Raw genomic sequence first — 27,050 nt, forward strand, 5'->3', positions numbered from 1 at the left:
AAATGAAGCCGACTATTGTGCTCTCTTTTTCTGGGTGGAGATATGAACTTGCCGTTATTTCCTTCCAATCCTGAATCTATGAAATTGTTAAGAAAGGTGTGAGATCTCTATAGTCGGTTTCTCACGAATACTGTCAAATGATTATGAATCATGCCATGACAGGTGTTATTGTTGCATGACAAGTGTTATTGTAAACAAGACCCAAGAAAGGATGTGCTTTCTTCAAATCAAATTCCAACAGTTTCAGGCTTTTCTTCCATTGTTTAGTTCACAGAATTGCCTGGGCTAACTGCTTCCCAATGCAGCGTGAATCTTAATCATCCTGTCATTTCAGCAAACCCCAGAACCGCAGTGTGATCTTTATTGGCCCCTGACAAAACAAACTGCAAAGCATAATGAGATTCAGCAACTTTCATTATTAACCAAAGGCAAGCCAAAAACTTTAAACAAATGAGAGTAAATTCAATGTACCCACACATACACACAGACAGCGTTGGGTGCCTTACAATAGCACACTATAAAAAGTGCAACTGTTAATGTGACTTGGAATAGACATCTTAAACTGCAACAGAAAAGTAGTTTATCAAAAACACCTCAAGGCGAATTGTTGCCATCAGTATATGCTGTAGTGTTATATGTACAGACTGAACAACAAATATAGTCATTTGACAGCTTTCTGTTTTTGTTTTGACTTTTGATCAAATTGTGTTAACATCCCCAAGTGACACTGTACTAGATGATCAGTTTTGGTGGCATATAGTTTACTGTGTTATACTCAAATGAAGAGGGTCTTTAGCTCAGTTGGCCGGAGGGCTTGTTTGCAATACAAATGAACCCCAACAGCATGGGTTCAATTTCTGTCGCAGAAAGGACACTCCTTCTCAACCCGTCCCCTTGTCTGAGGCATGGTGACCCTCAGGTTAAACCATCACCAGCAGCCATCTCTCTCAGTCTAATGAGAGATTTACCTAGTGGTCCACTGGGACTATGGTGACTTTACATTTGCTTTACTTCATTCAAGTGAATTCCATAGTTTTACTGGATGATATTTTATAGAGGTCGCTTTTTTGTTACCAGTAAGCCTCAAGCTTACTTTATAGCTGTTGGGCTGCAAGATGTCCACCCACATTTCTGAGAAGCCAGACTTGCTCACAAATGCTGACCAATTAAATGGTCAGTCCTAGCCATGTCACAGGGACTGAGTGCCATTGCTGAGACTTCATCATTGCTGGAGCTAAGCACCCGGGTAGGTGAGGGGTTTTTGTCAGTGCTAATCTGGCAGGCCCCAGCAAAAGGGTGGATAAGGGTATCATTTGATGGGGTTGGAAGTGGGAGGACAATAAAACAACAGCAACAGAAAGCACTGAAGTGGACATTATTTGACCACCTCATATTTGAATTCATTCATGGCATGTGGGTGGCACTGCTTATCTGTAATTGCCCTTTAGAAAGTGGTTCCTGAAGAAGGGCTTATGCCTGAAACGTCGATTCTCCTGTTCCTTGGATGCTGCCTGACCTGCTGCGCTTTTCCAGCAACACATTTTCAGCTTTAGAAAATGGTGGTGAGCTGCTGCCTTGAATCAATGTACCACTTGAATTATTTGCTGTAGGTTCCACCGTAATGCCGACAGGGAGGGGTTTCCAGGATGTTAAACCAGTAACACAGAAGGAACAATGATGTATTGTTACAATTCAGAATGGTGAGTGACTTGGAGGGGAACTTGCAGGTGATGGTGTTTCCTTGTTTCTGTTGCCCTTGTTGAGGATTTGGGAGGTGCTGTGTAAGGAGCTGTGATGAATTTCTGCAGTGCATTTTATACCCACTGCTGCTACTGAGCATCAGTGGTGGAGGTAATGAATGTTTGTAGATGCAGTACCAGTTAATTGGGGCAGCTTTGTTTTGGATGTTGTCAACCTTCTTGAATGTAGATGGAGCTATGCTTATCCAAGTGGGGACCTTGGTGGAACCTGTCCACAAATATCTGTACGTCATACTATTGTGTTTTATGGCGGACAAGATTTACTGAGTCAGGAAATGAGTTACTCCCTCCAAGCTTCTTAAACTCTAACCTGCTCTTGTAACCACTGTATTTATAAAGCTAGCCTAGTTCAGTTTCTGATCACTGGTAACTTCCAGGATTTCAACAGTAGGGAATTTAGTGATGATAATGCCATTGAATGGATAATGGTTGGAGTCTTTCTTGTTGAAGATGGTCATTGCCTGGCAATTGTATGCTGCAAATGTTACTTGCTGTTTGTCAGCCAAAATCTGGATATTGTCCAGGTCTTGCTGCATTTTGACATTATCAGTTGGTGAGTTGCACTTTGTACTGAATATTATGCAATCATCAACAAACATAGTTAAAAATCATACAACACCAGGTTATAGTCCAACAGGTTTAATTGGAAGCACTAGCTTTCGGAGCGTCGCACCTTCATCAGGTGGTTGTGGCCATAACCACCTGATGAAAGAGCGGTGCTCCAAAAGCTAGTGCTTCCAATTAAACCTGTTGGACTATAAGCTGGTGTTATGTGATTTTTAACTTTGTACACCCCAGTCCAACACTGGCATCTTCAAATCATCAACAAACACGTCCACTTCTGACGGTAGAATGGAAGGAAGGTCATCGATAAAGCAGCTGAAGATGGTTGGGTGTTGGATACTACCCTGAGGAATTTCTGGAGCTGGGATGACTAAAATCCCAATAACCATAGAGCCATACACCATAGAAACAGGCCCTTCAGCCCATCATGTCCATGCTGTCCAACAAACACTAAACTATACTGATCACATTTCCCTGACTATCTACATCCATTCCATCTTTCTATCACACTCTGGGTGGGGAAAAAAAAATGTTTTCCTCTGGTCTCCTTTAAACCGCTTACTCCTCACCTTAAACGTGTGCCTTCTGGGCTTAGACACATCTGCCCAAAGGAAAACAAGCTTAACCTATCCAGTCTCTCCTCAAATTTCTTTATTATTCATTCGTGGTGTCACTGGCTGGGTCAACATTTATTGCCCAACTTTAATTGCCCGGAGGGCAGTTAGGAATCAACTAAATTAATGAGAGTCTGGAGTCATATGTAAACAGACCAAATAAAGATGATAGATATTCTTCCTTAAGGATATTAGTGAACCAGATTGATTTTTCTGACAATCAGTAATAGATTCATAATCATTAGTAGAATCTTAATTCCATATTTTTTACTAGATTTAAATTCTAACATCTGCCATGCTGGGATTTGAAGCTGGATCCCCAGAACATTATTGACCTCTGGGATTAATAGTCCAGCGATAATACCACTAGGTGGCCTCTTGAGTCTTTTCATCCTGGGAACCACCTCTGCACCCTCTCCTGTGCGGTCACATCCTTCTGATAGTGTGGCGACCAGAATTGTCCATGGTTTTCTCTCTCTGGCTTAACACTTCCTTGCTCCTATATTCTGTGCCCCAACTAATGAAGCATCCCGTATGCCTCCACCACCACCCTGTGTATCTGTACTGACACCTTTGAGGGTCAATGACTTGTGCAGCAAGGTTCCTTTGTTCCTTAGTCCTCTCATTTATTGTGTATATCCTTCTGTTATTAGACCTTCCAAAGTGCATTACCTCGCACTTACCAGGATTAAATCCATATGCCATTGCTCTGCCCAGTTTGCCAGATGATCAATCTCAGACTTGTAGCCTGAGACCATCCTCCTCGCCGTCAACAACGTCACCAATTTTCATGTCATCTCTAAACTTACTAATTGCACCTCAACTATCTTCTGTTGTGTTTGGTGCATCTTCAACCAGTGGAGTGTTTTTTCTCCTGATACCCATTTGAGTTTTGGTAAGGTTCCTTGATGTCAAGGACAGTCATCTGGAGTTCATTTCTTCTATACATTTTTGAACTAAGATTTGTGAAGTCAGGGGCTTTATGGCCCTGACAGAACCCAAACTGAGCATCAATGAGCATGTTATTGTGAAGCAGTGCTACTGTTGATGACCCCTTCCATCATTTTACTGATGATTGACAATAGACTAATTGGACGGTAATAAATCAGGTTGGATTTTTCCTACTTTTTGTGAACATTATATTTTCCTGGGCATTTTTCCATATTAGCAGGTACATGCCAGTGTTGTGGCTGTTCTGGAATTGCATTGCTCAGGGGCACAGCACATTCTGGTGCCAGAATGTTTTTGGGGCTAAGTGTTTTAGATCATTTCATGAGATCACGTTGAGTGAATCAAATTAGCTAGCACCAACATCTGTTAGTGTTCTTTGGGACAGGCTGAGATGGATCGTCCATTTAGCACTTTTGGCTGAGGTTGTTGCAAGTGATTCAGAGTTACCTTTTGCTGTGATGAACTGGTCTCCCCCATCTTTGATGTTTGTAGAGCAGTCTCCTCCATTGAGTTCTTCCATTGTCTACCATCATTCATGACTGGCTGTAGCAGGACTGCAGAGCTTAGATCTGATCTGTTGGTTGTGGAATGATTTAGCCATGACTATCACATGCTGCTTATGCTGTTTGGCATGCAAGTAGTCCTGCGTTATGACTTCACCAGGTTGACACTTCATTTTTAGGTATGTCTGGCGCTGCTGTTTCTGTGCCCACTGCACTTTTCATTGAACCAGGATTAATTGCTTGTTTTAGTAATGGTGGAACATGGAATTAGCTGTCCCATAAGGTTGCAGATTGAGGCAGGCTATAATTCGGATGCTGCTGATGGCCCACAGCATCTCATGAACTCATCCATTGAGTTCCTAGATCTGTTTGAATTCTGACCAATTTTGGACAGTGATAGCGCCACGCATTAATGGAGGGTATACTTGATGAGAAGGACTGTGTTGTCGTCATTGTTGTTAACATGGTCTTGGGCAGATGCAGCTGCAGCAACACATCGGTGACTATGAGGTGAAGTACGTTTCTCCAAATTGTTGATTCCCTCTCCACTGCTGCAGACCCTGTCTAGCAGCCATGTTCTTAAAGGCCGGATCAGCTTGATCAGTAATACTGCTGCCAAGTTACTCTTGGTGGTAGACATTGGAATTTCACAACCCCAGTATACGTTGTGTACACTTGCCTCCAAGTGGTATTTAGATTTAGATTTTTAGATTTTAGATTACTTACAGTGTGGAAACAGGCCCTTCGGCCCAACAAGTCCACACCGCCCCGCCGAAGCGCAACCCACCCATACCCCTACATTTACCCCTTACCTAATACTACGGGCAATTTAGCATGGCCAATTCACCTGACCTGCACATCTTTGGACTGTGGGAGGAAACCGGAGCACCCGGAGGAAACCCACGCAGACACAGGGAGAACGTGCAAACTCCACACAGTCAGTCGTCTGAGGCGGGAATTGAACCCGGGTCTCCGGCGCTGTGAGGCAGCAGTGCTAACCACTGTGCCACCATGCTGCCCACCAATGTGGAGGAGTACTGATTCATCAGTTGAGTGAGGCACTGTAAAGTAATCAAGAGTCATAGCCATGCAGAATAGAAACAGACTCTTTGGTCCAACTTGCCTATACTGAACAAATTTCCCAAGCTAAATAAGTTCCATTTGGTTCCTTTCTCTCTCAACTTGTCCAAACATCATTTAAATGTTGTAAATGTACCTGCATTTACCACTTCGTCTGGCAGTCCATTCCACATATCCTCCAAAAGTTCATGGGATCCCAAGTCAATTTCATAGAGTCCTACAGCACGGAGACAGATCCTTTGACCCAAACTGGTCCATGCCAACCAAAATGTCCATCCACACTAACCCCATTTTCCATCACTTGGCCCATATCCTGCTAAACCTTTCCTATCCAAGTATTTGTCCAAATGCCTTTCAAATGTTGTTAATGTACCTGTCTCAACCACTTACGCTGGCAGCTCATTCTATATGTGTACCACCCTCTCGTAAAACAGTTGCCCTCAGGTTCCCTTTTATTCTTTCCCCTCTAACCTTAAAATGATGTTATCTTGTCCTCGATTTCCCCAACTCTGGAAGAAAAAGACTGAGTGCATTCACCCTATCCATGTCTCTCGTGATCTTATAAACTTGTACAAGATCCCCCCTCAGTCTCTTACGCTCTAAATAAAAAAAAGTCCTAGCTTGTCCCACCTCTCCCTATAACTCAGACCATTGAGTCCTGGCAACATTCTTGTAAACTTCTGCATCTTTACCAGTTTAATAACTTCCTTCCTATAGCAAGGTGACCAAAACTGAACACAATACTCCCAAGTGCAGCCTCACCAATATCCTGTATAACGCAACATAATTTCCCGACGTCTGTACTCAATGCCCTGACTGAAGTGCCAAAAGCCTCCTTCACTGCCCTGTCTACCTGTGACTCCACTTACAGAGAACCGCGCATCTGAACTCCGAGGTCCCTCTGTTCCAAAACTGTCCTTAAGGTCTTACCATTCACCATAAAACTCCTACCTTGATTTGACTTGCCAAAATGTAAGACCTCACACTTATCTATGTTAAACTCCATTTGCCATTTCTCGGCTTACTTCCCCAGCTGATCAGGGTACTGCTGCAATTTCTGATAATGTTCCTCACTGCCTACATTAGAGCCTGCTGTGGTTCTGTTTGCCGAGCTGGAAGCTTTTGTTGCAAACGTTTCGTCCCCTGTCTAGGTGACATCCTCAGTGCTTGGGAGCCTCCTGTGAAGCGCTTCTGTGGTGTTTCCTCCGGCATTTATAGTGGCCTGTCCCTGCCGCTTCCGGTTGTCAGTTTCAGCTGTCCGCTATAGTGGCCGGTATATTGGGTCCAGGTCTATGTGTTTGTTGATGGAGTTTGTGGATGAGTGCCATGCTTCTAGGAATTCCCTGGCTGTTCTATGTTTCGCTTGCCCTATAATGGTAGTTTCGGGCATTAGCCCTTCTTCATTTCCTGAAGAAGGGCTAATGCCCGAAACGTCAATTCTCCTGTTCCCTAGATGCTGCCTGACCTGCTGCGCTTCTCCAGCAACACATTTCCATCTCTGATCTCCAGCATCTGCAGACCTCATTTTCTCTTCTATAATGGTAGTGTTGTCCCAGTCAAATTCATGTTGCTTGTCGTCTGCGTGTGTGGCTACTAGAGATAGCTGGTCGTGTTGTTTCGTGGCTAGTTGATGTTCGTGGATGCGGATCGTTAGCTGTCTTCCTGTTTGTCCTATATAGTGTTTTGTGCAGTCCTTGCATGGGATTTTGTACACTACATTAGTTTTGCTCATGCTGGGTATCGGGTCCTTCGTTAGAGCCTATTTTAGTGTCATCTGCAAACTTACTAATTATGCCTTGTATATTCTTCTCCAAATCGTTGCTACAGATAACAAACAGTAATGGTCCCAGCACTGACTCCTGAGGCACTCTACTCGTCGCAAGCCTCCTTTCACTATTACCCTCTGCTTCCTACCATCAAGCCAATTGCATATCCAATTTGCTGGCTCCCTCTGGATTCTATGTAATCCAGCCTTCCAGAGCAGCCTAGCATGTGGAACCTTATCAAAGACCATACAGACTACGAGAAAGTGAGGACTGCAGATGCTGGAGATCAGAGCTTAAAAATGTATTGCTGGAAAAGCGCAGCAGGTCAGGCAGCATCAAAGGAACAGGAGAATCGACATTTCGGGCATAAGCCCTTCTTCAGGAATCCGAAGCCTCCAACAACAGACCTCCCTCCGGATCCTCCGCTCCACGCTTGCAGCCATGCGCCGCTACCTACATTTCCTGCAGTCAGCCCTACCCCAGCTCAGGACAACACTCTCATAGACCTGTAAAGGACCTCTACTGTTCTTCATCCACAGAAGAATCCATACACTAAACAACCAGTTCTTCCTAGCCATATCGGAAATTAAAGATAGTAAGTATCAAAAACTTACCCCCACACTCCGGATTTCTCAACCATTGCAGAATCTTCCATCGGCCTCCGGAAGCACTCGGGCGCCATTAACCACGCGGCTGCTGCAGCAACTGTCGCCGTGAACCATGATGTCACTTCCGCCCCCACCGACCATGCAGCCTCCGCGATCGCCGCCCAGACAACCGTCTCCATGATTGCCAGGAAGACTATCGTCGACAGATTCGCGGCCTCCGCGGGGTCCACAACCACCGGGAACAACACCATTTCTGCATTCGCCGCAGCCACTTCCACCCCCAGTGACATCACTTGCCTGCACAACAACCACACCACATGCGACCCTGCCCCCACGCCGATCTCTGCCCCCACGCTGATCTCCGCCCTCACACCTAACCCCGCCCCCACTCCCAGCTCCAGTCCCACACCAGGTCCTAGCTCCCAGCCCTGCCATATTTTCACCATCCCTCCAGAACTCCCCCTCCCTGAGGATGAAAGATTAGTCCTCAGTAGAGGCCTCACCTTCATCCACCTATGCTCATTCCTGAAGAAGGGCTTATGCCCGAAACGTCGATTCTCCTGTTCCTTTGATGCTGCCTGACCTGCTGCGCTTTTCCAGAAACACATTTTTAAGCACCATACAGACTACGTCTACCACCCTGCCGTCCTCAGCCTTCCTGGTCACTTCATCAAAGAACTCTAACAAATTTGTGAAGTATGATCTCTCATGCACAATACCATGTTAACTACTCCTAATCAAACCCTGTCTTCCCAAATGCACCGATGTCTTATCCTTCCAAATTTTCTGAAGTATCTTATCTAGCACTGATATCAGGCTTACTGATCTATAGTTCCCAGGTTTTCCTTTGCAGCCCTTCTTGAATAAGGGCACAACATCGCTACCCTCACATCTTCCAGGATCTCGCCCATGGCGAGTGCTGATGCAAAAATATTCCAAGGGAATGTGGTGGCCCAATTAAAGCCCCACCGAATGACTTTTTTCTGAGAGCTTTATCCCTTTTTTCCTGTTCCCCATGTTTTTCATGTTCACCATGTGACTATTTGTTGCCCATTAATGTGTTGGCTTTAATGCAAAGCAAAAAGATTGAGCATGCAGCTGGAATGTTACTTAATGGCTGAATTAAATTCAATACAAACAAATGTATTGACTTTTTAAATGCAACCTTTGCACAGTAGGCCCAAAGGGGATTAGTAGTTGTTGAATAGATTCACTTAGTAAGAACATGCAATACTAAATCTTGCAAATGTCATGTATTTAGAATGATTATTTTATTAGAAAACAACAAGGCTTTTAGTCTGGATTTGGAGTGATTATAGATGAGAAAATGGTTGTGGCTCATCGAGGAATAAAGGGAAGTAGTATTCAAGATACAGAATGACAATCAGTTCGAAGAAAAACAGAAATTGTTGGAATAGTTCAGCAGGTCTGGCAGCATCTGTGGAGAGAAATCAGAGTTAATGTTTCTGGTCGAGTGACCCTTAGAACTCAGATGGGATTTGGATCAATTAGAAGAGGTTGCTGGTGAAATTGCCTGTGGATCCAATAGATCTTACTACTTTTTAACAGGTTAACCTATTCTATCCACCTTCTCATAATCTCAAATTCTGGAAATAGAAGGGAAGCCGTATTTCCGGGTTAAAGTTCAGGCTGCTCTCACTTTACTCTATATTGCATGGAAGGCGATAATACTTAGTTCATTGAAAACCAGTGAAGAGACTTGATAACATTTAATGTCCATCTCCAGTTGCCTTGAGAAGGTGGAGACAACTGACTCATTTGCTCAGGTGCTCCAGCTTAAAAAAATGCCAGCCACAGGGATTGGTTCTGCAATCTCATATACAATGGAAATAACACAGAATCATAGGATGGTTGCTGTACTTCTTAAAAACATTTATTCACAGGATGAGGGTGTCACTGGCTAGGTCAGCATTCATTCCTAATGGCCCACAGGGCAGTTAAGAGTCAACCACATTGTTGTGAGTCTAGAATCACCTATAGGTCAAACCTGGTAAGGATGACACTTTCCCTCCCTAAAGGACTTTAGTGAACTAGATGAGCTTTTCCAACACTCAACAATGGATTCATGATCATTTAAAATTCTTAGTTCCAGATTTCCTTTTATTGAATTCAAATTCCACCATCTGCCATGAGTGGATTACCTGAGTCTCTAGGTTAATAGTCCAGTGATAGTACCAGTAGACCATTACCTTCCCCAAGGGGATAACACTGTACAGCCCATACTGAAGAATGCCATACAGCCCCATTGTGTCCTTGCCATTTCTCTGCAAGAGCACTTTGACTAATCCCACTTCCCTGCCCTTCCTCTGTACCTCTGCAATGTTTTCTTTTTTCTTCGGGTGCTTATATAATCCCCTTTTGACAATCCTGGTTGTATCTGTGTCTATCACACTCCAAGCAATGGATTCCAGATCACCAATCCTTACTACATAAAAATGATTTTCCTCATGGTGCTGTTGATTTGTTTGCCAACTGTCTTAAATCAAAGTCTTTCAGTTGTTGACCCTTCTGTCAATGACAGCAATTTATCACTATCTTCTCTATCTACACCCCACATGATTTTTGTCAAAAAATGTTTCCATTTTCTTTCCTCTACCAGCAACAACCCAGGCTGCTGCTTTTTCCTGTGTAATGAAATCCTTCATCCCTGCTGCCATTCTCGTAAATCTTTTCTGCACCCTCTCCAAAACCATCTAATACCATTCCTTGTGTGTTATCTGTTTCAGCCTCAATTCAAATACTCTGCCCAATTCTGAACACTTTTAAGAAGGATTAGAAGTTATTGGAAAAGCTACTAGAATGATGTATGAAAATAGTTCTGAGCACATGAGGTGTCAGTTACAAAGTTAGATTGAGGAATCTGGGCTTCTTCTTTAGTGAAGAGAAAGTTGAGAGGATATTTGATATAGATAGTCAAAATCTATAGATGGAAAAAAACTGTGTCTAGATTAGAGTGGTGTTGGAAAAGCACAGCCGGCCATCTTTCTCCTGCTCCTCGGATGCTGCCTGACCTGCTGTGCGCCACTCTAATCTAGACTCTGATTTCCAGCATCTGCAGTCCTCATTTTTGCCTGAGGGAAAAGCTGTTCCCATTTGCAGCAAGGTCCAGGACTGTAGGGCAGATGAAAGGCAGAAGCAGCAAAGATAACATAAAGGCAACCTTTTTATCTAGCATGGAAACATGACTGGAATGTCCTGCTTGAGTAGGAAACAGATTCAACTGTGGTTTTCCAAAGGAAACTAAATAATTATCTGACCATAAAAATTGTAGGAAAAGGGCAAGAGAGTGGGGCGAGCTGAGTTGCAGAGAACCAGTGTAGGGATGGTGGGCTGATCGGCTTCCTCCTGTGCTGAAGCAATTCTATGGCCATATAGTGAAATAGCAAAGTTGTTCACAACACAGAGCAGGAGAGCAGTCAGAAGAAATGAGTGGAAACTTGCCTTGTTAGAGTAAACAAGGCAATATTTGGCAATTGTAATCAACTTGAGGTAACGGCGGTAACAGGCAGGTAAGAGATGGTGTCAGAAATCATACTGTGTTTTACAGGAGATTTTAGTATCCGGAAGCCAATTGGACGAACTTGACACAACTGGAAGAAAGGGTGTGGTACTCCATCAATTGAGGGCTTATGATTTAAAGCAAGTTGTTCTAACCTGGTGCACACAATTGATGAGGTTATGGCTGAGTTGGTATGTTGTTTTGAGTATCTTGCCATAAAAAGTATATTAATATATTGGAAAGGCTTCAGAGAGGACTGCCAAAGATGATTTCGAGGCCGGTGTTCCAAATTCTGAAGGAAGATCTGTTTAAAGTGCAGAAAAGAAGAGAGTGAATCTGACAGAGGGTTTTTAAAATGCTAGAAGGGGTGCTATCTAGCATCAGCATTCAACTTAAACAGGAAAGGATAAGGTTTACTAGCCTAAAGCAAGACCTGCATTTCGAACAGTGTGTTTTAAATTCTCAGAGTTACAGATGTAATTAATAGATCCCAAGTTAAATTACTGGAGTGGTCACAAATATTTGTGTTAATCGTTACAATAAGCTATCTGACTCAGACCGGCATTGGTGAGAGGTTAATGATTATGAAATTCATTATTTCAGGTGAGAACTGTAAAGAATTTGATTCTCTCTTTACACATGCTGCCTGACCTGACTGTTTCCAGCATTTTCTGATTAAAATTGGGAAAATGGGAGAGCAAACTGCTTCCAGTTCTGGGCAAGAAGTGATATTTTAGCTTTACCTTCAGTGGCTGACAACTGTGGCATTCTGTGGAGAATTCAGCAGTTGAGATCAAAATTATGTTATGATGAATCTAAAAATATCTCAGGATTTTTTTTGGTGTGATAAGTCTGTGTTTTAAATATTTTTCTTTGCTTATCTTATATCTGTTAAAGGTCACTGGAAGACGGAACAAATTTCAAGAAAGAAGTGGTTCTTTTTCAACATATTTTCTCTTCCCTGTCTCTGAATGTCAGTGTAGAACAGGACTTGTGGTTCATTAGGAAGGAAGCTACTGAGACTTACTAAGTGCTTGCTTCGCATGTCCAGGATGCATTCTGCAGATTCAGGACTGCAGCAACAATTTATATAGCACTTGTATTGCATTAAAGTGTCCAAAATATGACACTAAGCCACAACAGAAGGTGTTAGGCCAGATAGCCAATACCTTCGCCAAAGAAGCATATTTTGAGGGATGGTTTAAAGGAGGAAATCAAAGCAGTGAGGTGAAGAGCTACAGGGAGGGTATTCCAAAATTTAGGACTGAGGCAACTGAAGGCACTGCCACCATTGAAGGAAGAATCAAAATTGGGAATTTTCAAGAGATCAGAATTAGAGGAGCACAGATATCTCACAGGATTACAGGGCAGGAGGAGGTGGTTACATATTTAGAAGAGGGGGTAAAACTACGGTAGGGTTTGCAAAGACTATAAGACATAGGAACAAAAATTAGGCCATTCAGCCCGTCGAGTCTGCACTGCTATTCAGTTATGGCTGATAAGTTTCTCAACCCAATTCTTCCGCTTTCTCCCTATAAACTCTTGATCTCCTTGACAATCAAGAACCTGTCTATCTCAGTCTTAAAATACTCAATGACCTGGCCTGCACAACTTTCTGTGGCAATGAATTCCTAGGATTTACCACTCTCTGGCTGAAGAAGTGTCTCCTTATCTCCATTCTAAAAGGTGTTCCATCTACTCAAAGGCTGAGCCCACAGATCTAGTCTCTCCTACCAATGGAAATGTCTTCCCAAATCTACTCTGTCCAGTATTCTGTGTTTCAATTAGATCCTCCCTCATCCTGTTCCCTGGATGCTGCCTGACCTGCTGCGCTTTTCCAGCAACACATTTCCAGCTCTGATCTCCAGCATCTGCAGACCTCACTTTCTCCTCCCTCATCCTTCCAAACTCCATCAAGTATACACTCCAAATGTGGTCTGAACAGAGCCTTACAGAGCCTCAGAAGTACATCCCTGCTTTTATATTCAAGTCCACTCAAAATAAATACCATCATTGCATTTGACTTCCTAACTATTGACTCAAACTGCAAGTTTAACTTGAGAGAATCCTGGACTAGAGCTCCCAAGTCTTCTGAATTTTCTCCCCATTTAGAAAATATTCCATGCCTCTGTTCTCCCTACCAAGATGTATGACCTCACACTTTCCCACGTATTCCATCTGCCACTTTGCCCACTCTCCTAACTTATCCAATTCCTTCTGCAGCCTGCCCACCACCTCAACGCTACCTATCCCTCTACCTATCTTTGTATTGTCTGCAAACCCTACCAGAATGCCCTCAGTTCCTTCATCTGGATCTTTAATGTATAAAGTGAAAAGTTGTAATCCCAACATTGAGCCTTGTGGAACACCACTTGTCACCAGCTGCCATCCTGAGAAGGACCTTTTGTCCTCACTCTCTGCTTTCTGCCAGACAGCCAGGTTTCTATCCATGCTAACACCTTGCCTCTAGCGCCGGGCCTTCTTGAAGTCCAGGTAGATAAAGTCCATTGGTTCTCCTTGGTCTAACCTTCTTACTTAAAGAATTCTAGCAGATTTGTCAGGCATGACCTCCCGTTGATAGAACCATGCTGATTTTGCCCTATTTTAACAAGTATTCAGAAATTTCATCCTTCACAATGGATTCCAGGATCTTACCCACTACTGAGGTTAGGCTAATTAGTCTGTAATTTTTTGACTTCTGCCTTACTCCAATTTTAAACAGGAGTGTCACATTAAGGATTTTCCAGTCCGCTGGGACCCTCCCTGATTCTAGCGATTCCTGAAAGATCACTACTAATGCCTCCACTATCTCTTCAGCTATCTCCCTTAGAACTCAAGGGTATTGCCCATCTGGTCCAGGTGATTTATCCAACTTCAGGCTATTCAGTTTTTCTAGCACCTTCTCCTTGGTGATGGCCACCATACTCAGTTCAGCCCTCTCACACTATTGAATTTTTGGGATACTGCTTATGTCTTCCATCATGAAGACTGACACAAAGTAACTATTCAGTTCCTCAGCCATTTTCTTGTTCCCCGCTACTATCTCTCCAGCGTCATTTTCCAGTGGCCCAATGTCCACTTTTGCCTCGCTTTTGCCCTTTAGCTGGATAAAGAAACTCTTCCCGTCTTCCTTTTAATACCGACTAGCTTATCCTCATATTTTATCTTCTCCCTTTTTTTTTGCTGCCCTCTGTTGGTTTTTGTAAACTTCCCAATCCTCTGGTTTCCCTCTGCCCTTCACCACATTATATGCTTTCTCTTTTGCTTCCATGCTATCCCTGACTTCCCTAGTCAGCCTGGCCGCCTCATCCTCCCTGTACCCTGCTTAGTCTGGCAGAACATTATTTCAATGAGCCAACACACTGCAGCACAGAGGAACTATGCAGAGCAGCAGAAAATCACCTATACTGTTTATTCAAAAAGAACGAGTACCCAGTGAACACAATCTGCCAATTTCTCAGCAACAAATTCAAACAAGCAAACAAAACACGTCTAGAAACCCTATCACTCTCCCCTACATCAAAGACATCTTGGAAATGACTGCCAGACTACTCAGACCCCTTGGCATCATGGTAGCCCACAAACCCACCAACACACTAAAACAGCAGCTAATGAACTTGAAACACCCTATACAGACAACAAGCAAAACTAATGTCATCTACAAAATACTGTGCAAGAACTGTGACAAACAGGCAGAAACCGAGCCACCAGGATACATGAACATCCACTAGCCATAAAACGACATGACCCTCTCTCACTAGTATCCTTATATACAAATAAGGAAGGACACCACTTCGACTGGGACAATACATCCATCCTAGGACAATCCAGACACGCTCGAGAATTCCAAGAAGCATGGCATCCCAACCGGAACTCTTATCAACAAACACATTGAGTTGGACCCCCATTTACCAAACCCTAAGAAAAAGAACAGGAAATGACATCACTAACCCAAAGAAATCCAAACATATAAATAGAAAGAAGTAATCATCAGTGCTTTGGCAGGAGGCTTACTGAAGATGTTACCTAGTATGATGACGAAACATCTGAAAATGAACCTTACAGCTCAGCGAGCAAACCTACATCCAAAGTCTGTCCATAAATTTTATTTAGACAGGGCTCATTAATGTTTGAGTTTTGTTGGTGAGGCACTAAGGTTAGTGATAGTTCCAGTTTAATTGAGCATTATGCTAAAGGCGGTAAAGGTAACTAGACTGATCACATGATCTGGGGCATCATTATTCCTTTGCTAATGGCAATGCACAGATTGTCTGGAAATTTACATAAATTGTTTTTGGGAATTTTCATGCAGAATGTTTCCTTCCTGCGATTGAATGGGTGCAATAGGTTTCTTGACTAAATAGATTCTACATTGCCTGTGTGGAGTCAGTGAACTGAACAGCCTGTTCCTACTCTGTGGAGAAAACATTGGCTGCTGCTTATTCATTTAAGGGATATGAGTGATTCTGCCAAATTCAAAACTTATTGCCAATTTCTAATTGCCCTTGAAACGACAATGGTGAATCACAAGTTATTTGCTAAACCATTTCAAAAGACAATTAGAGAATAAACCAGACTACAGTGGAATTGCTTCCCTAAAGGACATTAGCAAACCAGTTGAGTTTTTAACCATGATCTGGTAGTTTCATTGTCACCTTTCCTAACACTAGCTTTTATTTCAGATATTTCAGAACTAAAATTGGAGGTGTAGTGGACAGCGAAGAGGGTTACCTCAGATTACTACAGGATTTTGACCAGATGGGCCAATGGGCTGAGAAGGGGCAGATAAATGCGAGGTGCTGCATTTTGGGAAAGCAAATCTTAGCAGGACTTATATACTTAATGGTAAGGTCCTAGAGAGTGTTGCTGAACAAAGAGATCTTGGAGTGCAGGTTCACAGCTCCTTGAAAGTGGAGTCACAGGTAGATAGGATAGTGAAGAAGGCGTTTGGTATGCTTTCTTTTATTGGTCAGAATGTTGAGTACAGGAGTTGGGAGGTCATGTTGCGGCTGTACAGGACATTGGTTAGGCCACTGTTGGAATATTGAGTGCAATTCTGGTCTCCTTCCTATCGGAAAGATGTTGTGAAACTTGAAAGGGTTCAGAAAAGACTTACAAGGATGTTCCAGGGTTGGAGGATTTGAGCTACAGGGAGAGGCTGAACAGGCTGGGGCTGTTTTCCCTGGAACGTTGGAGGCTGAGGTTTACAAAATTATGAGGGGAATGGATAGGGTAAAAAGGCAAAGTATTTTCCCTGGGGTCGGGGAGTCTAGAACTACAGGGCATAGGTTTAGGGTGAGAGGGGAAAGATAGAAAAGAGACCGAGGAGGCAACTCTTTCACACAGAGGGTGGTACGTGGATGGAATGAGCCGCCAGAGGAAGTGGTAGATGCTGGTACAATTGCAACATTTAAAAGGCATTTGGGTGGGTATAAGAATAGGAAGGGTTTAGAGGGATATGGGCTGGGTGCTGGCAGGTGGGACTAGATTGGGTTGGGATATCTGGTCGGCATGGACGGGTTGGACTGAAAGGTCTGTTTCCATGCTATACATCTCTATGACTCTATATGTTTAATTCACTAATTTCCAATTTCTCCACTACCATGGAGCGATTTGAATCCATGTCTCCACCGTGTCCCTGGTTTGCAAATTCCATAATAGTGCCACTATGTTTTCGCTCCTGATCTTAAATTTCTTGTGTAATCCAGACTAATTGTTCATTAGTGACATAAATAGGGGCACGTTGAAGCGGTAGTAGCTGATTGGAATATATTGGGTGAGGATTTTGCCAGGGGAAGAATTTTTCTTCCGCATGCCCATGTGCTACTGTATAAGACCCTATTTGGGGTTGTTGCCAAGTACGTAGTTCTTGATATGCCTTTGCAACTGGCCACTGGACAATTCCACTGGAAAATATCTGCTGCCAGTTTTTCCTTTCTTCACTAAGTGTTTGGCTCAGTGCCAACCCCAAAGGGCTTCCTCACTGAAATCCAGACCTCTCCATGTGTACAGTTACTGGCACAGGCCAGTCAAGCTGAAGCATGCTGTAGTTTCCCTCTGTACTTAACGTTGCTTCCAGGAAAGTAGCCTCTTAACTCAGGATTACAGAGTTTTTGGAAAATTATGAAAAGCCAATGGACTTTTCTTTATACACTGATCTCTCGGTCTTTGTAAATGCTAGGTTTTAATGTTGGTTCTTACACTTGTATTTTAATGCAAATATATGATCTTATAGTTTGCGCAATTACAGTCTTCAGAAGCTGCAAGTAATCCTTTCTGCTGTGTTGGAATTTAAAAGGATTATTTAGAAACCAGATCAATTCTTTAAGACTAATTCACTATAATGTATCATGTTATAGTCACTCAGTCACTACATTTCAAGACTTTTGAGCAGGTAAATGGTGATTTGACATGAGGCAGGCTGCAGTCTTATATGGCCCTCTACTGGAATTACAAGCTATGTGCTCAATATTTGTTGCTTCAGATGGTTTGTTTTACCCACTTATTCCTGGCCAAGATAGAGTTCCCCGGCACCTCACTCGCACTTGTGACTGCATCCACGTGGCTGCTTTCCCGAGTGCAAATCTAAACATTGAGTGTGGGCTGATTGTGGAAGAGGTAGTGTCGAACCTGATCCTGTTTGCACAAGTGTGACAGGAGTGATCACTTAAAGTCGATCAGAAGCAGGAATCTTGACTAAATTCTTTGCTTCAGTGGCTCAAGGCCATCAAAATCAATTGTAGTTAACCCACTCCCACAAACTCAAGTCTAGTATTCTAGCCCAGACCCTCTGTGTGGCTTCATGTGCAATAGCTGATGACAGAAAAAAAACTATTTAAAGATTATCGATGAAGATCGGACTGATCCATTTGGTTTGTTCCCATTTTTGATTGCTTGTGGGTTTTGTTTTTGCAAACAGCACTCCCAGTGTCAGTCCCAAGCATTGGGCAATCAAGTTATGACAAAGGCAGTTTCAGAGAGTCTCTGCTCCACTCCTAGCTTTAGAAACTTACCGCAAAAGTGTGACTTTCCTGCTTCTCACACCAATGTGCCTGCAGCCTTTCCAGTCTGTTTAGAAACTATGGATATTTAATTGTGTTGGAGTGCATGCCAAGTGGGAAAGATCAAGGTACTTCATATTTCCTTGAAATCAATTGAGAGACTGTTTTCATTCCATCAATCTGGTTAGGAAAAACGTTGTTAAACTTGAAAGAGTTCAAAAAATATTTACAAGGATGTTGCCAGGGTTGGAGGGTTTGAGCCATAATGAGAGGCTGAACAGGCTGGGGCTATTCTCTCTGGAGCATTGGAGGTTGAGGCATGACCTTATTGAGCTTTATGAAATCATGAGGGGCATGGAGAGGTTGAATAATTCAGGTCTTTTCCCCAGGGTGGGGGGAACCAAAACTAGAAAGCGTAGATTTAAAGTGAGAGGGAAAAGATTTAAAAGGGATCAAAGTGACCACTTTTTCACACAGAGTGATGCATGTATGGAATGAGCTGCCAGAGGAGGTGGTGGAGGCTGGTACAATTGCAACATTTAAAAGGCACCTGGTATGTGAATAGGAAGGGTTTAGAGAGATATAGGCCAAATGTTGGCAAATAGGTCTAAATTAATTTAAGATATCTAAGTTGCATGGACAAATTGGACCAAAGAGTTTGTTTCTGTGCTGTATGTCTCTATGACTCTAACCAGATTCAAACTGAAGTGCTGGGTAAAGTGACATGTCTCGTTCCCTTCATTTACCTTCTCTTTTAATTTAAACAATTTCTCGGTGATATATAATTAATTTTGACGACTGTTATCTATGTCTCTCAAGTCACTGTTTAGTTTAGTTTGACTTGTAAAGAAATGTAAACAAAGAAAGCTCATTAATCTGAGCAATGACATTGACTGTGCTGCCTGACTGCTCAGCAATGGCAAGAATCTGTGATGTGGACATTGCAGTTTTTAGCATAGAATATCATCTTTTGTGCCTTTTTATGTTTGTTCCTTCATGCTTTGAATAACAATTATTTTTAAACAGGATGATGAGGAGGAATTCAACAACATTGCTGTCTTTTTCATCGGTACTGCTGCATGTTTGTATCAGGTAAGTTCCCTGTTACTGAACAATTTCAGGCGAGCTTTCTCTTCTTTGGGGGCAGCCAGGTGTCTAATGCATGTGGAAGCATGTCCTTATGTTTGAGACTTTGAGCCAAGCTGCTGAGAAATCCCCTTGGCTAGAATGTCTGTTTTATTAAATACCATTAAGTTCTTGTTATCATTCTTGCCTGTAGCCATGAAAAATATGTTTTGCATGGACCTGACACAGTTAAATGAGAGAGTCAATGTCTTACAGAAAGTAAATATCAATTCCAGCTGCATCAGGTTAAGTTCAGTGTGATGGAGGGAAGGTGTCGTTTCAAAATATTTCTTCACACAAAGGACAATCAAGAGATTGGGCATGTTGTCAAAAAGAATAGATAATGTAGGGTCTTTCTGACCAACCAGATGTTACAATGAAGAAAAGAATAAGGATTTTGCTTTGGAAGGATAAGATTAAAATGCCCAGAGGGTTGATATTATTAGATCACTTATTGTAATCTGGAATGTATATTTCCAACTACTATCTTTAATACCCTTGGTCACTTCTTCCAAGATTTTGCTATTGTCACCTAAATTGAACTTTGTTGCACAGGAGTAGTACAACTCGGAAGCAAAATGGGATATGTTAACACCTTTCTCACCCTCGGTGTCCCAGAGTTCGTAAGAGCCAATGAACTGCTTCTGTGGTGCACCCATTGTTGGTGGATGAGCACAGCAGCCAGTTTCCAAGCAGATTTTCTTTCCTTTCCCTTGTGATACTTCCTGGTTCCTGCAATAAATTATACCAGGCAGGTTCCTGTCGAACTCTGGCATGTCTGATTGATTGTCTTTTAAGATAGAGATAGGTAAGTTCCTTCTCCATGGGTAAGTTCTTGATTAGTAAGGCGATCAAAGGTAATGCAGAGAAGGGAGAAAAATGGGATTCAGAAACATATCGGCCACTGCTGAATGGCCAAATTCTGCTCCGATATCTAATGATTTTATTATGGCCTTATGGTTTCATTGGGTGGTTGGATATGTTCTGTGTCTCAAATTGATGTGAAGGTGTGGCAGAGATGAAGACTTGGTTAAGCCAGGATTCAAATGCATTCTAGAAGGAGTTTTAGGAAGGTTTTGATTTCTTTTGAATTGTAACTTTGTTATTCAACATAACACTAAATAATATAGTGGAAATGGTGCTGAATATTGAGATTCAGCCATACACTAGAGAAACGTGCATCAGAATACATACCTGTGTTCAACTAAGTATGTGTATGCGCAGAAAAAACCTAATGTTTCACCTTCTGTCCAACTTGGCCCATGTGGAAAATCTGACTAAAAGTTGTCATGCAGCTGATCTTGCAAATGATTGATCCTTTGTGAGATTATACTATCTGAAGTCTATTTACCTACCCCCTTCTGAACCTGACCCGCTGCCTCTCCTTAGAATTTGCAGTTACATCAAACATTTTTTCAGTTGTTTATCTTAATCCATTAGAGTCTTGAAAAGCTTAAATAAAGCCTCAGTGTCTTTTCTCTAGTGTAAGCATGCTCAGCTACTTCAGTCTCTCACTGTGACTTAAGTGTCTAATTTTTGAAATAATTTCACCCTTGTTTAGAGTTGTGTTTTAAATAGGTTGGTCATTTTTCTCAGCTGGAAAAATGCTGTTTGTTACTGGTGAAAGCCCTGTTGATGTCATAGGGATGAGGTCTGCTATTACTCCAGGTTTATTGTCTTTGAATTAAATCTTCAAAAGAAATTCTCTTTAATCTTTGATTTCTTGTTTTCAGTGTTACCTGCTAGCATGTTACAGCGGACGTAGGAACTTGAAATCTTTTCTGATGTTCGGCTTGGTCTGCCTATGCAATCTGTACCTGCATGAACTCCGCAATACCTGGCAAATTCTCTTTCATGTCACAGTTGCTGCATTTGCTACTCTGCAGACACGGTTGAGGCAGCCACAGGGAAAGGCACCAGACTACAACGTGTGACAATCTGTGACTGTGGAAAGCAGCTGTTTCGAGAGATTTGTAATTCTGCAGGAAGCACATGGTGGTGTGGAACAAATAATTAGCTTTTTGCAAAACAAAAGGATGAGAAATGAGCCAAATGGGGGAAAATTGTGTTAGAGTTCTTCAAAGCATTGTGACCAAATGCTGCCATTCTGAAACTGAGCGCTACAAATCAAAATTGAGGATGCATTTGTGCTGCCAGCCCATTCATGTCCCACTGCTGCAATACATGTATAAAACGTCACCTGTTCCAGCATGAAGCTAGAAAACCGTGGATATTATGTTAATTCAGTCCAAACAAAGAACTACTGTGAGCCTTGCCCTTTTTATACTGAAATTTATTTTGATTCTATTTTTCTCTACAGAAGACAGTTATCAGGGGTATGGCTCTGTTGGCCCTGGCACCTTTGTTACCTTAACCTTAATCACCCTTAATTAAGCAGCCATTTTGTTTGTGTGAGAGAGCGCGCGAGAAGGTCCTGCAAGTATTGCATTAGGTGTGGCCTGGGCCAGAGATGCTAACACATACCGAGAAACTGCAGCACCATCTGAGAGTGCTGAGTCTCTGGTGAGGTATCTTTTCCCTTGGGTGCTCATAATAGGTCCCCAAGCTTACCTTAGCATTTCCCAGCTACTATTAATTCTTCAACCACTACCACTTCCAGTGAACTATCAAGTCCATTCCTCCTTTTTTTTAACTTGCTTTCTTTAGTTCTGACCCTTCCTGAATGTTCCTGTATCCACAGTCATGTGGACCCACTGTCCGACCTCCTTGCCTGTGCCAGTATAGGAGGCTGAAGACAAGTGCTTATTGCACCTTATAGTTTTTAATTTGCATTGACACGCACTAGTGAAGAATCTAGCCTTTGTTTCAGGACTTGCCTTTTTGAGTTCAAGGTTTTAAATTTGTGAGCAATCGGCTGAAATGAACCTGCTGTGTCCCAGCCCACAGCACAGTCCCTTCCCACTCCAGCACATTGTGCCTCTATTACCTGTCGGGTTCTAGATAAATTTCCAATCAGATTTTCATAGAAGTGGGAAAGACGTGGGCTGATTTGGGAAAGGTATCATATGTGCTAATGTCTATATACAGTGCGTGAACATGTTCCAAACTTTTGTAGAAAATTGGTAAGAAATAAAATATGTAAGATATATATTTAGAGAAACTAGTAATCCCAAATGTTTCTCCAGTAAAAAAAAATGCACTGAAGTCAACTTGTATATTTGATAAAGCCTGCCGTATGGTAAATAGCTGTTATACACCCAAAAAAACAGAACAACGCAGCACCTATATCTGTATCCTAAATAAAATTAGAATGTTGCTGGAAATACTCTGCAGGATTTCAGCAGTTGTGGGGTCAGAAACAGAGTTAACATTTCAGGCCTGTAACCTTTCATAATGACTGTCAAAGCTTGCCAATGAAAGATTGAAACAAGTAGTTATTTCCTAAGCCTTTGGATGCAATTTCAGGCTCTATTGATTTGTGCTCTTTCTAGAATTTTTTTGCCCCCGTTTGTTGTTGGAAGGCATGGCTCATTTCCCCACAGCCCCAAATTACAAAAGGCAGTGTGTTGATGCAACAGCCACTTTGGTGGTAGAAGTAACTTGTAAATAAAATTGTAAAAAAAAAAATTGGTTAACATAAGTAAGCAGTCATTAATCAGGACATCCCATGACAATGAGTGATTTAGTACTGTATGGTGTAGTGGTAATGTCACTTGACTAGTAATCCAGAGGTCTAGGATATGCAGAGGTATAGGTTTAAATCCCACCCTTGGAAGATAGGTTATTTTTTAAAATTCATTCATAGGATGTGGGTATCAAGGGCTAGGCCAGCATTTATTGCCTATCCCTAATTACCCAGAGGACAGTTAAAAGTCAACCACATTGCTGTGGGTCTGGAGTCACACATAAGCCAGACCAGATAAGGACGACAAACGCCCTTCCCTGAACGACATTACTGAACCAGGTGGGTTTTTCTGACAATGGTTTCATGTTCATCAGTAGATTCTGAATTCCATGTTCTTTTTTGAATTCCAATTCTACCATCTGCCATTTGGAATTTGAAACCAGCTCCCAAGAACATTAGCTGGGCTTCTGGATTGACAATCCTGCCATAGCCTCTGTGGGATTTACATTTAATTGATGAATCTGATATTGAAAACTAGACAATAATGATGGCCATGGCAAATATTCCTGATTGTTGTAAAAGTCCACCTGATTCACTAATATCCTTTGGAGAGTAAGAGAGTTCACATCATAGCAATGGGGGAGACGATGATGTAATGGTAATGTGTATGGCATAGTGACACTCAGCCTTCCTACAGAGGGAACATGGCACAGTGGTTATAGCATTACTACCTCACAGAACCAGGGACCCAGGTTCGATTCCAGTCACTGTGGCCATATGGTTGGAGTTTGCAGGTTCTCCCCATTGCAGAATCATAGCACTACAGTGTGGAAGCAGGCCATTTGGCCCATCAAGTCTCACCAACCCTGTTAAGGTATCCCAGCCTATCCCTGTAACTCTGCATTTTCCCATGACTCACCTACCTAGCCTGTACATCTTTGGACTGTGGGAGGAAACCGGAGCACCCAGAAGGAGCCCACACTGAGACTGGGAATGTACAAGCTCCAAACAGGCAGTCACCCAAAGTTGGAATCAAACCCTGGTCTCTGGTGCTGTGAGGCAGCAATGCTAACCACTGAGCCACCATGCTACCCGATGTCTGTGTGGGTTTCTGCTGGATGCCCCCACCGTTCAAAAGATGTGCAGGTTAGGTGGATTAGCCTTGCTAAATTACGCCATTGTGTCCAGGGATGTGCAGGTTAGGTGGATTAACCATATCGACCATTAACCAAATATGGGGTTACAGGTATAGGGTAACTATGCCTGTATAACTAAATCCTGGATTCTGAATAATAATTCTAGACATTAGGTCTGTAGCTGAACAAAAGAGTTAGCAATTCTTAGCAATACAGTAAATTTAGCAAAGTAAAATTAAACAAGATTTGAACCCAATAAGCTGAAAATGTGTTGCTGGAAAAGTGCAGCAGGTCAGGCAGCATCCAAGGAACAGGAGAATCGACGTTTCGGGCATAAGCCCTTCTTCAGGAATGAGGAAAGTGTGTCCAGCAGGCTAAGATAAAAGGTAAGGAGGAGGGACGTGGGGGAGGAGCGTTGGAAATGCGATAGGTGGAAGGAGGTCAAGGTGAGGGTGATAGGCCAGAATGGGGTGGGGGCGGAGAGGTCAGGAAGAAGATTGCAGGTTAGGAAGGCGGTGCTGAGTTCGAGGGATTTGACTGAGACAAGGTAGGGGGAGGGGAAATGAGGAAACTGGAGAAATCTGAGTTCAACCCTTGTGGTTGAAGGGCTCCTAGGCGGAAAATGAGGTGCTCTTCCTCCAACCATCGTGTTGCTATGGTCTGGCGATGGAGGAGTCCAAGGACCTGCATGTCCTTGCTGAGTGGGAGGGGGAGTTGAAGTGCTGAGCCACAGGGTGGTTGGTCCGGGTGTCCCAGAGGTGTTCTCTGAAATGTTCCGCAAGTAGGCGGCCTGTCTCCCCAATATAGAGGAGGCCACATCGGGTGCAGCGGATGCAATAAATGATGTGTATGAAGGTGCAGGTGAATTTGTGGCGGATATGGAATAGTGTAGCTGTGGAAGATGGACTGTTTCACATATCCTACGAAGAGGCAGGCATAGCTGGGGCCCATGCGGGTGCCCATGGTTACTCCTTTGGTTTGGAGGAAGTGGGAGGATTGGAAAGAGAAGTTGTTCAGGGTGAGGACCAGTTCAGTCAGTCAAAAGAGGGTGTCGGTTGAAGGGGAATACCTGGAACAGTCCATCTTCCGCAGCTACACTGGCACCACCCCGCACCTTTTCCTCTGCTACATCGATGACTGTATCGGTGCTGCCTCGTGCTCCCACGAGGAGGTTGAACAGTTCATCCACTTTACCAACACCTTCCACCCCGACCTCTCAGACTCCTCCCTCCCCTTCCGAGACCTTTCCATTTCTAACTCGGGTGACCGAATCAACACGGACATTTGCTATAAACCGACCGACTCCCACAGCTACCTCGACTACACCTCCTCCCACCCTACCCCCTGTAAAAACGCCATCCCATATTCTCAATTCCTTCGTCTCCGCAGCATCTGCTCCCAGGAGGACCAGTTCCAATACCGTACAACCCAGATGGCCTCCTTCAAAGACCGCAATTTCCCCCCAGACGTGATCGATGATGCCCTCCACCACATCTCCTCCACTTCCCACTCCTCTGCCCTTGAGCCCCGCCCCTCCAACTGCCACCAGGACAGAACCCCACTGGTCCTCACCTACCACCCCACCAACCTCCATATACAGCGTATCATCCGCCATCATTTCCGCCACCTCCAAACGAACCCCACTACCAGGGATATATTTCCCTCCCCTCCCCTCCCCTATCAGCTTTCCGAAAAGACCACTCCCTCCGTGATTCCCTCGTCAGGTCCACACCCCCCACCAATCCAACCTCCACTCCCAGCACCTTCCCCTGCAACCGCAAGAAATGCAAAACTTGCGCCCACACCTCCCCCCTTACTTCCCTCCAAGGCCCCAAGGGACACTTCCATATCCGCCACAAATTCACCTGCACCTCCACCCACATCATCTATTGCATCCGCTGCACCCGATGTGGCCGCCTCTATATTGGGGAGACAGGCCGCCTACTTGCAGAATGTTTCAGAGAACACCTCTGGGACACCCGGACCAACCAACCCAACCACCCCGTGGCTCAACACTTTAACTCCCCCTCCCACTCCACCAAGGACATGCAGGTCCTTGGACTCCTCCGTCGCCAGACCATAGCAACACGACGGTTGGAGGAAGAGCGCCTCATCTTCTGCCTGGGAACCCTCCAACCACAAGGGATGAACTCAGATTTCTCCAGTTTCCTCATTTCCCCTCCCCCCACCTTGTCTCAGTCAAATCCCTCGAACTCAGCACCGCCTTCCTAACCTGCACTCTTCTTCCTGACCTCTCTGCCCCCACCCCACTCTGGCCTATCACCCTCACCTTGACCTCCTTCCACCTATCGCATTTCCAACGCCCCTCCCCCAAGAGCCTCCTCCCTACCTTTTATCTTAGCCTGCTTAGCCTTCCTCATTCCTGAAGAAGGGCTTATGCCCGAAACGTCGATTCTCCTGTTCCTTGGATGCTGCCTGACCTACTGTACTTTTCCAGCAACACATTTTCAGCTCTGACTTTCTCCTTGAACCCAATAACCATTGTTTTCAGCTCCATTCACTCAAAAGGCAAGCAGACAAACACAGTTATGGGATAAATAAAAGGAAAATAACAGAACTGGCCAGATTACTTAAATGGAGCACTTAGATCAAGAACCAACATGCAAACAGCTTTCTAGCCTGGCCTCCCAAGTTTGTCTTTTGCTAACACAAGCTGCCACCCACAGTCCAAAAGTCATCATCAACTCTGATTCATAACTCCAAATATTTGTAAAAGAAAACAATGAAAACATCAGTGAGGGCTCTAACAAATGTCTCTGGAATAGTAATACAGAGCCTCAGACTCATGCTATCAGACATGAGTTTGAATGCTGTC

At 43.4% G+C, this 27,050-nt stretch overlaps 1 protein-coding gene across 1 annotated transcript in view; it reads left to right on the forward strand.

The window, feature by feature from the left end:
* The window catches only part of sec22a (SEC22 homolog A, vesicle trafficking protein), a 67,915-nt gene extending 45,017 nt beyond the window's left edge, over positions 1-22,898 (forward strand). Inside the window, exons 6-7 of the mRNA XM_043694261.2 lie at positions 19,394-19,459; positions 21,226-22,898. Coding sequence (XP_043550196.1) covers positions 19,394-19,459; positions 21,226-21,426 — 267 coding nt within the window. The 3' untranslated portion in view covers positions 21,427-22,898. The remainder of the gene's footprint in view (positions 1-19,393; positions 19,460-21,225) is intronic.
* Positions 22,899-27,050: the final 4,152 nt, after the last annotated feature.

The sequence above is a fragment of the Chiloscyllium plagiosum genome, unplaced genomic scaffold (genome assembly GCF_037043375.1).
Source record: "Chiloscyllium plagiosum isolate Xiang-an unplaced genomic scaffold, Cpla_swu_hap1 HiC_scaffold_7, whole genome shotgun sequence".
NCBI lineage: Eukaryota > Metazoa > Chordata > Chondrichthyes > Orectolobiformes > Hemiscylliidae > Chiloscyllium > Chiloscyllium plagiosum.